Raw genomic sequence first — 16,424 nt, 5'->3', positions numbered from 1 at the left:
TTCATCACCTTCCATTTTAGTTCTCCTAGCGTGAGGCTCACTTGCCTACCGCCCAGAAACGCCTTGACTACACTGTATAGCCTCTCGCCCAACCCCAGCTCGGACAGGACCTCGAATATGGCCTTGTGCTCTATGCGATCAAAAGCTTTTTCGACGTCTAGTCCCAGAATCGCTCTCGCGTGCACCGGGCTAACGTGTATGAGCTGGTGTTTGATCAGGAGCATGGCGTCCTGAGTCGATAGTCCGGGGCGGAAACCGATGACGTTATACGGGAGTATGTCATTTTGCTCGACGTATCTAGTGAGTCTGTTAAGAATAACGTGTTCCATAGCTTTACCTATGCCCGATGTAAGCGAGATTGGACGTAGGTTATCCAGATGGAGTGGTTTGCCCGGTTTTGGTATGAGGATGGTGATAGATATCTTCCATTCCTCCGGATAGTCTCCCTTTCTCCACAACTCGGTGAAATGATCCGTGAGGAAAGTGATCGACTCATCGTCTAGATTCATTAAGAGTTTATTGGTAATACCATCGGGTCCGGCTGCCGATCTACTAGAGAGACCATAGGGCGGCCCGTACCTCACCCTCGGTGAAATCGCGGTCCATTTCCTCGCACGGTCCTCCCATGTACTCCACGCGTTCGTCGCCATCGCCCGGTTGTTTCAGCGGGAGATATTTGTCCGCGAGCTGTCTCATGACTACCTCCTGAGTCGCGTACTGGCTGACTTGATGTACCAGTTTTGTAATTGCCGTTCTCTTGTTTGACTTAGTGTCGCTCTCGTTCAATAGATGTTTGAGGATGTTCCAACTGCCTCCATGTTTAATTCTGCCGTCTGCCAAGTGGCAAACTTCGTCCCACTGCTGTTTCACAAGCGTTCTCGAATGCTCCTCGATCTGTCTGTTTAGCAACGCTATCTTTTTCCTGAGCTTTCGGTTCAGTCTTTGCGTTTTCCATCTTTGCAGAATGGATTGTTTGGCCTCGATCAGATGCGCGAGCCTACTGTCTATGCTCTCTATGTTTTCTTCGGTCTTAATTTCTTTAGTGGCCACCCTGAGGTCCTCTTCGAGCTGGTTAATCCAGGTATGGAAGGACTGTCTGCCCGCTTCTATCGGTTCCGATTCTAGTCTCTCCGCTCTAACTTTCCTAAAAAGGTCCCAGTCCGTGCACCGAAAGGTTCTAGTCTCTTGTTTCGGCATACCTATACCTATGTGTATGATATAGTGGTCGCTGCCTAGATCGGTGCCCGAGTTTTCCCAACTAGCTTGTTTCGAGTTGTTGACAAAAGTTAGGTTGGGCGTAGAGTCCCTGCACGTGGACGTGCCACAGCGGGTGGGGAAAGCCGGATCGCTGATCAGGCACAGTCCCAGGTCCGTGGCAAGGTTCCATAACCCCTCACCTTTCTTTGTATTCCAAGCGTATCCCCACGCTTGGTAGGGGGCATTAAAGTCCCCTCCGATGATGAGCGGGGAGCTCTTTGCGACTGCGAGTGCCTTGTTGAAAAGTGCCCTAAAGCTTTGTTTCTTGTAGGTGGGACTGCTATAAATGTTTAGGCAGAAGACACTCTGCGCCCTGCTTTTGCGCCTTTTGAGTACGACTTCTACTAGGATATACTCGATTTTACTCAATCCGAGATGGATATCGTGTTCGATAAAGGGTAGCTTTTTGTCAACGAGGGTGGCCAATCCCCTACCGGAATCTTTTTCTCTACATACCGATTTGTACCCGGTTAGCTTTACTTCGTCCGCTAAAGTTTCCTGCAGCATAATTACTTTTGGTTTGACCCCCATCGATCTAATTAATTGGCGCAGCGATGCCTTTTTAGTTGTGGAATCCGCGACAATTCCACTGCCACACACTAAAACTGTGGGCGCTATCCATGACTATTGAATTGATTAATTTTGCTGTTACCCGCGATCGATCTCTTTGGAGCGCCCCCTGACGTTCCGGAGAGCGATTTTACGCTTTCTGATTCTGACGGCAAGGATTCGTCGTCGTCGCATTTCGTTTCGAGTTTCTTGAATCGCTGTTCGGCCGTTAACCTCCATTTCCATAGTTTATCCACTTTAAAGTTAGTCCTTTCCGTCATGTCTCTAATTTCTTTGATTACCTCTTTCAGCTCGCTGAGCACTGAGAAAACCGAGTCAGTTTCGGGGCTTACGGCTCTTTTTTTCGGAGCGGGGGAGTTATCTCCCTCGCTTGGTTCGTTGCTTTGACCTACTGGTCTGGCTACTGCTGCGCTGGCAGGGCTCTGCTGTGCCTTCTTTTTCAGTTCTGCTACCTGTTTGGTCAGCTCTTCATTAGCTTTACGCAAAGAGTTTACCTCCCTAATCAACTGTTCTATTCTGGCATCATTGCTTTCAGTCACCGCCGGCGTAGTGGCGCCGCCAACGATTCTCACCGTACCTTTGACTTTATCCACCCAGGCGGTCCCAACTGTCGGCTTGGCACCAGGTGTTCCATCTTCTAAGCGCGCCTGCGCTCCTCCCGACTTGGGGCGGCTTCTCTCCCTCGCGGCCGATCACGACCGGGCGCGTTCCCTTTGCACCTGCGCTCCTCTCGACTTGGAGCGGCTTCTCTCCCTCGTGGCCGATCGTGACCGGGCGCGTTCCCTTCGGCGAGCTCGTACCACATAGGGTGTTTGAAATCTCTGCTTGCACGCCTTGTCTCCGGTGGGATGGTCTCCTCCACAGAACTTGCACTTGGGCTTGCAAACGTGGTCCGCTCGTGGGTTCGGGGCTCCACACCCTCTACACTGAACAGAGTCCGGCGTGCGGCACACGTCCGAGCGGTGTCCTACCCTACCACAAGTAAAGCACACATCAAATTGTTTCCTGTAGAGATAACATCTCAACAAGGTCGGCCCGTAGCGCACAAAGTTTGACACTCTCAGTCCATCGAAGAGGACGATGACTGAGCCCGACGTCTTGATGCGCTTGGCGGCCAAAGCGAGCGGGTTGCGCTCATGCACGATATTCCTTGTGATAGTAGACTGGGAGTCCCTGATGTCGACTTGTCTAATAACCCCTTTGCACCTGGCGTGCGGGGCCGTCTCGTACGCTTTGACCTCGTACTCCGTTTCCACGATTTTGAAGGACTTGATTCTCACGTACCTTGCCGCATGGTCTGGTTCAGGCGTGCTCACCACCACGATATTTTGTGTGAAGTTGGGGCACACCACGTCTTCACTTGCTTGCTCTGCCGTTAGGCCTGAAGCCTTGATCACTGCAGTTCCAATAGCGGTGGTACTTTGCTCAAATTTAGTCCTCCTCGTGGCCTGATTATAATTTTCCGATGCTCCTCGGGCAGTTGGGGCATCCTTGAGGCCTTGACTATACGATACTTGATCGAGCCGGTGTTGGTGGCGGGTCCCTTGCTGCCGCCGGTAGCGGCGTCTCCGCCGGACGCTTGCGAAGTACTTGGCGTCGCGTTCACCGCGTTGCTGCTCTTCTTTCCAGCACGGGATCGTCGTCCGGTAGCCACTTGCCAACCGAAATCTTCCTCGTTGTTGTCCTCTTCCTCTTCCATACGGGATTCTGCCATGTCCCTCTGGCACGTAGGCCGGCAAGGCCTAATGGGCCCTGCTCCTCGCTAGGGTTAGCTCCGCACGTAGTGGGATGAACAGAGAAAGTTCAAGAAAATTGTCAAAAATTGGTTCCCATCCGACCTTTAGAATATCTTATAGCTCTTTATCAACCTGATCAAGTTTCATCCGAACTTTACCAACACTTATCGCTGCTTATTAACCTTATCATAATTCATCTGACCATTACAAGCCTCTTCCAGACTCGACTGATACGAAGTTTCGAAGAGGCTTGTAATGGTCAGATGAATTATGATAAGGTTATTAAGCAGCGATAACTGTTGGTAAAGTTCGGATGAAGCTTGATCAGGTTGATAAAGAGCTATAAGATATTCTAAAGGTCGGATCATGTCCGATAAGCTGAATAAGCATCGGATCGATATCGATAAAATTGATGACGACCGATAAGGATTAATAAGGGTCAGATCAATTCTGATAAGATTGATAACCAATAAGGGTTGATAATGATTTATGCCGATTGGATCGAGTTTCCTAACATTGATAATGACATAAGTGGTACAATGCTTACGCCTATTTAGACGACTCTCAGAGGAGTTTCTGCGTGAATTTTTTGTTGCTTTCCTTCAGTTCCCGATTTCCACGTTCAGAGCTGGCTGATCCCTAGACGCTATGCAAATTCTGGTCGAAGCACAGTGACCAGAACAAAAAAAAAAAAAAAAAACAAGCAAACTAGCAACTATAACAGCGTGCACAGCGAAACCCTGCTCAATTGAACGTATAACATGAGGAGTGAGGAAGGATATTTTTTATGTTACGAGAGCGAACGAGAAATCATTTCTCCCTATCTTTGTTAGCCAAAATAAGGTACATACAGGTAATTACAAATATACGTGCTATTCTACGTATGTTACACAATATGTTTGCATAGGTCCCATACCGGGTCAGACATTGGTCCCATCGAAGCGCTAAATTTGAGATGCCCCTGTAGTAAAATTCATCCGACTGACTGTGGAACTCCCGTCGGACTGATGTTCTTGGCTTCAAAGTTGCAGCCAATCGCTGTCGTGCCAGGAATTTCTTCAGTGGACCGACAATGTGGAAATCAGTAAGGCCGAGGTGCAGGCCCTGGGGTGGCTGGTCTGGACTCCCCGAGTGAAATGAACGGAGTTTGCCGGCGGTTCTGATAGCCACGTGTGGCGTCGCATTGTCGTGGAGGATAACCGCGTTCTCCACATGAAGAATCCCTCAGCGTGTTCGACTGATGGCAGCCAGCAGACGTGACAGAGTGGAAAAAATAGCTGCCGGCATTGATCGTTGCACCTTGTGGTAGTAAATCCAGCAGGAGTGATCCTTGGAGATCCTAAAAGATCGTTAACGTTATTTTCCCAAGAGGTGACATTGATTGTATTTATTTTTTGTCAGAGGCGAACACAGATGTTTCTATATCATGCGCTACTGCTTTAATTCCGCCTTGAAATGCAGTATCCACGTTTCATCGTCAGTAGCAATGCGGCTCACGAAAATTTCACCCTGCTCGGCCTACCATTGCAGTAATTCAGTGAAGCAGTCATTCCCTTTCCTTTCATCATGTCTTCCAATTACTTAGGCACCCACCGACATGAAACCTTCCGGTACCCTAAGGACCCGTGAACGATGTCGTAAACACTCCTATACGAGATGCTAAGTTCTCGGGAAATGCCCTTGATGTGCACACGCCGATACGCTTTCACCATGGCATCTACGCGGGATATCTTGTCATCAGAGACCCCCGTGCCTCCTCGAGGGCTCATTGTCAAGCATGACTTCAGGCCCGTTTGCGAACTCACAACACCAGCACCTCACACTTCTTAAAGTTAGACACCTTTCCCCATACGTAAGCTAGGGATTTCAATAGGCGTTCGTCCCTTGCTCCATAAATAAAGAATCATAGTTGCTTGTACGCCGTTGGACGTGTGTAGCACAACTGGCATCTTCAGCAAACTACAGTAGCGCCGTACCGTGAAGCTGCGGCAGATAAAGTCAGGCTGGTCCAAGAAAGGTACAATGCTGGGAATGGATATGTTGACTTCGCATTTACCGCCCTAATTTGGCTAAAAAATTAAGAACAAAGACTTTCTGATTCGCCCTCGTATATGAGCTAACGGCACGCTGCCACACTTTTTGTTAATTTTCTTATTATAACCTCTTAAAAAATTGCTTCTGAGCTGACGCTGAGCTTTGATAAGTACACCTATCAAACGGTAATCCGTCACCACACATGGTACAGTAGGCCGCCAAGTGGCTGCCAATACCTTGTTTCTTATCGTTCGTGTGTTGACACATTGACATTCTGGAGCACCGACTGGTCTGATATACAATGAGAAAATACAATCCAATATACCCCATGCAAAAACACTCCTAGTACAATAAATGCATACTGATCGCGATACTTTGCGCTATCATTTCACTTTCTCACTAGGATTTCTTAGCGGGCTGGTATAGTCTTACCTCTGAATGCTACACTTGTAGTACATTATTTCATTGAGCTCATTGTGGTGATACTGTCTTGTTCGTCTTTTGTTTTTATCCCCACTTACACAATCATCCTGTTTCCGTCTGACGTACTTTGAAGTGAGCGCTCATGAAGGGCTGTCCTACGGTTCCTGTCTTGTTCTCGTCTTTTATTTCTGATAATCATAGTATACCAACTAGCACGCGCCTAAAAATTCTTTCATTGTGACCACCTGTATTTTAACCCCCCTACGATAATGGCGTGCAGGCGATGTAGGTATAAAGAATAAATAAATAAATAAAATAAATGTTGTACGAAAGCCACAGGACCCGCCAATCGCTAACCGTTCATATTTGTTAGCAGCATGATGAGCTGTTGCCCCAAAAGTGCTGATGCTAACACTAGCTTTGAAGGAGCTCGCCACAATTAGGATCAAATATGTATCAAGGTATCTCTTTTGGAAAACAAAAATGTTCGCACCGGATGTTGAGAAAAGGGCTTCGTTTCTGACATTGTTTTACAGTGCAAAATACAGTAAAGCAACTTTGTCCACTTGAATGCGTTGGATTATCTTTACGCGCGGATTTTTCGATGAATTTACTGCCTACAATACAGTTGCAGCACCTAGGCTCAGAAACGCACTGACCTATCTCATGGAAGGTACATATTTTTATAGACGCCTTTCCTAGCGCAAGGCCCTTGCAGAATCCATTTATTACCCCATGCCAAAACATTCCAATGGAAGGGAAGCGTAGCTGGGGGTGGCAGAAAGTTAGGTGGGCGGATGAGATTAAGAAGTTTGCCGGGACGACATCGCCACAATTAGTACATGACCGGGGTTGTTGGAGAAGTATGGGAGAGGCCTTTGCCCTGCAGTGGGCGTAACTAGGCTGATGATGATGATGATGAAAACATTTCATGCCTAGTATGCCATGGCATATTGTTTTTTTATGCCCCAAAAAGTTTTTTAAATCACCAGTGGCATGCCGTACAATTATATTTCTTGATATGAATTACTCCCAGAGTTGCACATCATTTGAACCAGAAATCAAAAAGAATATTAGGCGAATCAGCAAATTGTCGCGAATTAAATTTTAAAATATTTGCTTATTACAAATATTACAATTTCGGATTGAAGCCGGTGACTTCAAAAGTCTTATCCACATGGAATAATTTCTCAGGATGACACCACTTTCCGGATATTTATTCGCAGTGTTTCCGACGAGATGCGTCGGTGTTTAAGCAATTTTCGTGCTTCACTGCATAAAAAAAGAGTCTTGTTAAACAGTAAGCAGAATAACAGTGTATTTTTACCCCAAGTTCGACAGTGCTTGTCTCAAAGCTGGTGCTAGTTTCTAAATTCGTTCTAAGTGGATGTGACTTGTGCAATCGCTGGCCTCAATGCATTTATTTCAATTTTTGCGCTTACATGATTAGTTTAAATGTTCTTTATGAAATTGTGTGAGTCGATTCTGCATTTTGGTTTACAGAGTTATGCTCGCTTTTTCAAGCAATCAAGCTAAATGACTAGATTTGTGCTATATGCCACAGGCGGCTTTTAAATATTCTGTTAACGTTAAAAAAAACTCTTTTTCTTGGTTATTTCAGGATAATTCCTTCCTCATGGACGCACAAGAAGTGTTTCCATTTGACTTGATCATCTGGAATTGCCTTTATTTCTCGGTTTATAATTATAGCGGCGTGTTTCATTTGCTAAGGACACGTTCAGGTTATGTCAGGCGGCCTTAGCGACGTGAAATTCGGCTACAGGCTCGCCACTGTTTTCACTGTGCTGCTTCTGTGAAGTCGTCCTTCATCCAGCGTTGAATTCAGTGAGCTTGCAAATTCGTTTCTCACGTCCTTCAGAATTAACGAGTCACTCATTACTCTGACGGCGGTAAGTGCCAGCGCCTTCGCAACCTTCAAGGTGACGTCATAAGATCGCTGGTCGTTACTGGCCTCTCGGAAGCCTTCGGTGTGGTTTCCGCCCGACGTGACTGCTTCCAAAGTGTAATAAGGTTGTATGGTGGGCACGGTGTGCGACACGTTGCCGACGTCGGTGGATGCGCTGCTCGCAGGAGAGTCGTTACCATCCGGGAAATGCAGTCCTGTTTAAAAAAACAACGAAAAAAACGAAAATAAGCTGTTTCGAAAGCACCTTGTCACATTGGCACTCAAGTAGTGAATCAGTATTACAAGATTATTTTCTTAATGAATCTAATGTGCTGCTAATCATGAGGTCGCGGGATCAAATGTTTGCCACGGGGGCTTGATTTTAATGAAAGCGAAATGCAGAAACACCTGTGTCTGCATTTCCTGCACGCTCATGGACGCCATGTGGTAAAAACCACGATCTCATTATGAGATCGTAGTTTTGTAACGTAAAACGACGGCCTCATTTTTCATCATCATCAACCTATTTGACGTCCTTTGCAGGACGGAGGCCTCCCCTTGCGATCACCAATTACCCCTGTCCGGCGCCAACCGGTTCCAGCTAGGGCCTGTGAATTTCTTAATTTCATCACCCCACCTAGTCCTCTACCGTACTCGCCTGCACTTCCCTTCTTTTAGCACTAGTTCTGTATAGCTAGTGGCCCACCAGTAATCTAACTTATGCGCTACATGGCCTGCTCAGCTCAATTTCTTGAGCTGAGTAGGCCATTTAATGTCCTAATGTCAATTCCTAATGTCAATTAGAATATCGGCTATCCCCGTTTGCTCTCTCATCCAAGCCGCTCACTTTCTTTCTCTTCAGGTTACGCCTAACACTCTTCGTTCCATCGCTCTTTGCGCGGACCTTAACTTGTCCTCAAGCTTCTTTGTCAGTATCCAAGTCTCTGCCCCATATGTCAGCAGCGGTAAAATGCACGGATTGCACACCTTCCTTTTAAATGATAATGGTAAGCTTCCAGTCAGGAGCTGACAATGTCTGCCGTATGCAAGGCAACCCATTTTTATTCTTCTGTGAATTTTCTTTTCATGATATGGGTTCCCTATGATTACTTGGGCTAGATAAACTACTCCTTCAAGGAATCTAGAGGCTGACTGGCGATCCTGAACTCTTGTTCCTTTTCCCTGCTATTCATCATTATCTTTGTCTTCATCATATATATCTTCAACCCCACTATTACACTCTCTGTGTGTAGGTTTTCAATCGTTTGTTGTAACTCGTCTGCAATGTTGCTAAATAGAACAATGTCATCGCCAAACCCAAGATCGCTGAAATATTCGCCGTCGATCCTTTTTCCTTAGCCTTCCCAGTCTAATAGCTTGAATACTTCTTCCAAACACGCACTAAATAGCAATAGAGAGATTCTCTCTCCCTGTCTGACCCCTTTCTTTGTAGGCATCTTCCTGCTTTTCTTGTGTAGAATTAAGGTAGCTGTAGACCTCTGTATATATTTTACAAGCTATTTATGTAAGCGTTCTGCACTCCTTGATTATTTAATGCCTCTATATGACTGCTGGTATCACTACTGAATCAAATGCATTTTCGTAATCTATGAAAGCCATCCAGAGATGATTATTGTACTCTGCGGATTTCCCGATAACCTGATTAATGACATGGATGTGATCCATTGTAGATTATCTCTTCCTGAAGGCAGCCTGTACCTTTGGTTGACTGAAATCCAGTGGTGCCCTCTTTCTATAGGATATTATTTTGGTAAATACTTTATGTAATAGAGGCAGTAAGCTAACGGGCCTATATATATTTTTTTAATTCTTTAACGTCTCCCTTTTTGTGAATCAGTATAATGTATTTATTCTTCCAGTTTTCTGGGACCATTGCAGTCGATACGCACTTCGTATAAATAGCGGCCAGTTTTCCAAGCATTATGTCGCCTCCTTCTTTAATTAAATAGACTGTAATTAAATAGACTGCAAGGCCCTTTTGACCTCATCTGTAGTTACAGGAAGAGTTTCTGTATCTTGTTCGTTACTCCTTCTAATGGAGGCATCCTGACTCCTCTAGGTATTGTGCAGGTCAGTATAGAATTCTTCCGCTTCTTTTACTATATCTTCCAGATTGCTGATGATATTACCCTCTTTATTTTTAGTGCATACAACTTGATTTGTCCTAGGCCAAGTTTCCTTCTTACTGATTTTAGGCAGCGTACATTTTTTTTAACGACTTCTTCAGTCTTTCTCATGATATATTTTCTAATATCACTTATTTTCGCCTTTTTGATCAGTTTTCACAGTTCCGCGAATTCAATCTTATCTCTTGAGTTGAACACTTTCATTCTTAGTCATTTCTTTAGGTCCTTTGTTACTTGGAAGAGCTTGCCTACTGGTTGCCTTGGTGCCTTGCCTCCCACTTCAACTGCTGCTTCCGAAGGCAGCCTAGTTGCGGTTTCATTCATTAGCTCTATGTCATCATCATCTTTCTGTGCTAAGGCCGCATATTTGTTTGTAAGTACCAGCCTGAATTTGTCTGCTCTTACTCTTACTGCCCCTCTACTTTTACCTGTTTCTCCTTGATAACTTTTGCTCATTACCTCTTCAAATTGAGGCGAATCCTAGCCCTCACTAACTTATGATCACTGGACTTTACCCTACCTGTCACTTCTAAATCCTGCACTATGCTGGGGTAAGCCGAAAGTATCAAGTCAACTTCATTTCTTGTTTCACCATTAGGGCTTTTTCATGTCCATTTTCCTTTGCTACTCTTCCTGAAAAAGGTGTTCATTATTCGAAGCTCATTATAAGCGTCACCAGTTCTTCTAGCATCACTAAGGCCAATAATATCCCAAACAGTGCCAGATAGTTCCTCAAAAAGGCCTGCTAAGCTAGCTTCATTCCCGAGAGTCCGGGTGTAACATGTATTAGATGGCAGTTGTGGCATATAACACCCCTAAATTACAGTTAACAATGAACCTCTTGTGTAATGATGGTCTTACAACCATTCTTAAATGGGGAGGGGGGGGAAGAAGCTGAGGACGGACCAAGATATGCAGGTGTCCTAAACGTAAGTGTACGCCGTGCCAAAAAAACCGCTTTTTTACTGTTTTGCTGGAAGCATAGAATGCTATCGGATAATGATTCCACAAGCATGTCGCAATCTTTATGTCGCCCAATTTTCACTCCACGCCAAAACTTATAACGGTAATGTTCCACACTGGACATAAGACCGCCTTTCCCTCCATAAATTCATCTGCTTTCCGTACAGCAATATTTGAAAGGCTACAAGCACAACAATTAAATTATACAAAATTGCTCCTTAATATTGAACCTACAAGATGAAGGCTCACCCTGCTGTTGCGCGTAATCCCTGTAAATATTCGCCATGACGAAGTTCGGCACCAGATTCATGTACATGGGCATCAGTTCCTCCACGCTCAGCTCGCATCCTGCGCTTTGGCCCCCGGCGTCGAAGCAGTCGCGAACCCTACGTTGGAGCTCGTTCAGTTTAGAAGCGTCTGGAGCACGCAAATCGAATTCCAGCACAGCCTCATCCGGTATAATGTTGGGCTGCTCACCGCCTTTGCGGAAGATACCTGCGAAGCACAGAACATCAGATTCAGCTGGTGAATTTTGACAGTAATGAAATAAATGACGAGAATTCGATCTGCATCGAATTATTCCTTTCGCTGCCGTAACGGAAAACATTTTGTGTACATCTGCATGCGAAATTTGCGCATCTGGGCCCGCATTCACGAGGCGCTTGTATGGAAGTTCCTTTAGCTATTAAGAGGAAGCATTAGCTCGGGCCCAACTCCAACGCGGCCTATTCAAATACATGTAAAACACAAAATTATTTTTTTGAGATAACCCCTGGACCAATTTCAATTAAAGTTGTTGCATTTAAGAGAGAAAGTTAAATTTTAGTGACTGTTGAAAGCGGAATTTCGATTCAGGGCACTAAATTTGTTAAAGAGATCTTCAAATATTCGACCGTTTGAAGAAAATAGAAACACGAAATTTACAATGTCATAGCCGTGCATCAAGAACAGATATCGCGGTTCTGTAAACGGCATCCATTAGATAGATCATCCAAAGCGGACAAATTCGACGTGCCATATTATATCTTACGTGAATTTGTTACGTTGGTTACAAGGGTTCTGCAAAAACTGTATTTCCATATCAAGAATTTTTTTTATACCCATGTGTAACATATCAATTTTGTCCGCTTTAGATGTAGCATTAGGTGCAATTGACAGAATTGCATTATAATTTTTCGTTGCTGAGTTACAGAGTTGTAAACTCGATAGTTTCGCTTTTTGAAGATTTTCGATTTTTGTCAATTTGTAGTAAAAAATTGACGACCTAACTCAAAAGTTAGAAACCAACAGTAACTATATTTTAAGTTTTCCTTTTAAATGCAGCAAACCTCGTCAAATCTGGTGCAGTGGTTGCCGAGAAAAGCGAATTCTCCTTTTACATGTATCTAGATAAGGGCACCCGAGCTAAAGCTTCCTCTTAAGATCATCGTGGTCAACTTGCTATCATCACAGCCATCGCGACCATGGTTGGTGGGTGGCCAAACGCTGACCCGTGAGAAAACATTCTTACATGAGAAACGCTCGAACATGGTGGAGATGTATTGTTATTATCTGTGCAATTTTAAATTCCAATATTCTGAATTCCCGCTATGACACGGTGATTCTATGACATGTGTTGGACTGATCTGTTAACTTGATGACAAGCCTGCAAACAGATATGGTAGGTACATAAATACAACATATAGCGTAGTACAGGAAGAGCTTCGACTCCATGCTCATTCACTGCGGCAGCAAAGGTCTCTCACAGGGAAGACTCGCATCTGGATTTTGCTTGCTGCCTCGCTCCTCAAATAATTGCGCTCATCTTCAACGGAAGAATGACCAAGAATGCAACGTGTGCATCTTTGGCGTATGGGACATGGCGGAGAGGAGATAAAGTAAAGAATCTTTATTAGAAATATACAACATATTGTCATGGGTGGTGATCATGTGGCCGGTGTCTAGACAATGAAGCGACGATGGTGCGGCTTTCTGGTGTGCATGCGCTAGCCTTACCATTGCGGTAGCGTTGTGCGCCTTTGCCTTGTAAATGCACCCTTCGTAAAAAGATTCTCCCCGTGACATTATATGTTCGTTTCTCGCTATACGCATGTAGGCGCTCGTTGTCCTCATCTATAGCTGTCAGCCCATAATATCGTGTGAAAGCCAATGACGCAACTTTTGACGCCATGTGTTACTGAGACATATCTTCGCTCAAAAGAGCCCGTTCTCAATATTTTATCTGAAATTAGCGCAAACCTTAGGTTGCATGTTGTCACACTAAACACAAAAAGCTAATTGCAAAACATCGACTTCTCTGCAGTGCGCAAAATTATTTATTTTTCCTGAACCAGTTGTCAAAAAGCTTCGACGTACTCGCAATCGTGTGCTTACTCCACGCAGGTCTGTGCTGCCCTACCTTACCGAAATTATTTTTTTCGTCTTGTTTCCTGCTGTTGCTGGTGCTGCCACGGTGTATTTGCATTGCAATGTCTAAAGAAATAAGGGCCCTTTTCGAGGAACTGAAACGTGAACTTCATGCAGACTTTAAAGATTTTAGAGACACATTTGACAGAGAGTTTCGGAAAGAAATGAGGGAGGTGAAGACCAGCCTTACGTTGATTAGTAAGGAGTATGAGAAAATGAAAGTGGAGAACAAGGAACTGAGAGCCGAACGTTAAACTTGAAAGTCGTAGCAGTTACCTTGCACAGCAGTTGAAGGCTCATGAAAGTCGTCTCCTCACTGCCGAACAATACTCTCGAAATACAAATGTTGAAATTAAAGGTGTTCCTTGCAACACGCCCGAGAACCTAACCGAGATAATAGGTAGAATTGCAGAAAAAGTGAATGCCTCTATTTTCCCAACTGACGTTGACGTAATTTACCGCGTGCCGACAGCAAACTCGGCAGTAAAAAATATACTGGTCCAGACAATCGGAGGCATGTCCGTGAGGCTTTTCTTCAGAAAGCGCGCGCTGCAAGATTGGTATGCTCTGACATTGGTATTGATCCTGACATGCGAATTTTTGTTAATGAGAACCTTTGTCCTGAACTCAAGCGCATTCTGGACGAGGCAACTGCGCAGAAACGCCAAGACAAATGGAAGCATGTCTGGGTGCGCAATGGTAAAATCTTCGCTCGTCAAACCGATGATGCACCCACAATCACAATTGCATGCAGAGAGGACATTGCGAGGCTCACTGCGTCATCAGATGGGGTCTAAAGCAAAAGGTGTCACTTGCGCAGGAATGGTAACATTTGAAAACATGTCACATGTCTGTGCTTCTCAAACCAAGCTCACTTGCAGTGCGACATGATTATTCCGCAGAAGTTTTGTCATGCCCTCGTACATTGTTTGTAAGGATATTGTACCCAAAACAAATTGCGTCATATTACTTTGCTGTGTGCCTGTGTTTAAGGTTGCGGCAATAAACAGTTTCAGTTGTGATCAAGCATCAAGTTTCATTGCCCAATTTTATATCGTACAATTTGACAACCCCCCGTGGTTATTTTTACGGTACAAGAGATATCTACATATGGGGGGGGGGGTCAGCAAGAGCTCGACTTTGCAGTTACATTTATTGCGCTTACCAACCATTTTCTGTATGCTCACGTACTTTATTCTTCTTATCATTTCCTGATGACAGTCAGTCGGTATTTGGAACGTGTTTGCCCCTGTGAACTTGAATCTAGTATGGCAAAGAAAGGCTTGTTCTCAGCGTCGCATTTAAACATTCACTCAATGAGGCATAAACACGAACAACTGGATCAGCTGATACATAATCTTCCGGTATCTTTTGGTTGTTTCATGTTTACTGAAACATGGTGCGCACAAGAAAATGATCAGTTGTACTGACTGTCGCATGGGTGTGGTTTATAAAATTCCCCTTAGCTGTGGCCAGTTCTACGTAGGGCAAACGGGACGGTGTATCAATCAGAGGCTAATGGAACATAAAAGGTCGGTAACCGGTGGATCGCCTTCTAATCTTTCCCTACATTGCCAAGATTGTAACTGCACGCGAGAGTTATATGAATGCGCGATATTGTACAGGTACAAGAATGAAGATACGCGTCTTATGGTACAGCCATGGCATATCTATAATGATGGAAGTGCGTGCATGAGTCAGCCTTCGATTACTTTACATAAGGAAGAGATTAAGGGCCTTAATTGCTATCTCACGCGTAGACCGGCACATGTACCCGACTGACACGTGGTGATACCATTCCAGAGCTTGCGCAGGTGAGTTTTGTGTCTTCTTTCTTCTTTTCGCCTCGGTGCTCGCCTCAGTTGGTAGTCGGCGTTCGTGTTGTCCACTTCTCTTCTCTTGTGTCCTGTATGCACGCCTCACCTTCTTGCATAATGAAGCTGCTCCATGGCAGCTTTTTGTCCCGGGCATTTTTCTCTTGGAGAAATAAATGAATCTTGAATCTTGAAGATACTAGTTTCGCATTCGCGTGCGGATTATTACGATGATTGTTCTCTCAGCCTATTTGACAGACAATACTTAGAAGATGCATTTGAATGCACGCACTTCTCAACACTGTTTTGCATAAAGCTATCGTTCTGAGTAATTACTCTTAAACGAACCTGGGCTATAAAGGTACATTAAATTGCCTAATAAGTTATAGTGATGGCAAGGAAAAGAAAAGCCATAAGGTGGCGCGGACATATTTTCGGTTTTCATTCTTGTAAAAAGTAAACAGAAATAAAAAGTAAGAAAAATGAAGCAGGAAAATTGGAAACTGCTCATGGATTTCATGCACAGCATATCTAGAAGACAATACCACCTGGTCGCTGAAATCTGTGGTTGTGATTCAAAGATGCTTGCCACTGTCTTAATTAATTTGATTTAGAGGACTGAGAAAGCTGGGAGTCAAACTGTACAGTAAAACTGTACAGTAATGTTACGGTGAAGCTCCACCAGTTAGTGTTTGTTTGGCCACTTTCAGAGAAAGAAGAATATACGCGATTTCGCGTAGAATGCGGGTGAAAAAAAAGCAAAGGGAATGCTACTTTCTTGATCGACGGTCTGGCGTAAAAAAGGCGCAATTGAATGCGTGTGTTTACTGTATAATATAGTTATTTGTTAGTTTGTAAGCAAATATCTAAGCTCTGCAAGCGTAGTTCAATGACGTAGGTTTTAATTTTTTATCTGTTTATGCACTAGCTATGTGAATGACAAAAATTGCACTGCCGCTTTGGGTTGTGAATATGAAATCTGCATTATCATCTTATTAACAAGGTACCGAAGGCCGCCATTAGGCGTCAGAAAGCGACAAAATTATTTGTACCAAGTGCTGTGCTCGAACTCACGTATACATTGTTTATATTACTGCCTGCCATATCATAGAAACACAGATAGTTATGTCCAAGGTTACATAGTCCATAAATTATTTTTTTGGAGTTG

General features: G+C 44.4%; 1 protein-coding gene across 1 annotated transcript in view; it reads right to left on the bottom strand.

Moving 5' to 3' along the window:
* Positions 1-7,686: 7,686 nt before the first annotated feature.
* Positions 7,687-16,424, bottom strand: part of LOC126517574 (xaa-Arg dipeptidase-like) — a 59,603-nt gene continuing 50,865 nt past the window's right edge. The window contains exons 6-7 of the mRNA XM_055064840.2: positions 11,286-11,531; positions 7,687-8,141 (exon numbers count right to left, since the gene is read on the bottom strand). Of these exons, the coding sequence (XP_054920815.1) occupies positions 7,798-8,141; positions 11,286-11,531 (590 nt within the window). The 3' untranslated portion in view covers positions 7,687-7,797. The remainder of the gene's footprint in view (positions 8,142-11,285; positions 11,532-16,424) is intronic.

Source organism: Dermacentor andersoni, chromosome 11, assembly GCF_023375885.2.
Source record: "Dermacentor andersoni chromosome 11, qqDerAnde1_hic_scaffold, whole genome shotgun sequence".
NCBI classification, from domain to species: domain Eukaryota; kingdom Metazoa; phylum Arthropoda; class Arachnida; order Ixodida; family Ixodidae; genus Dermacentor; species Dermacentor andersoni.
This window is presented reverse-complemented; position numbering and strand designations above follow the sequence as displayed.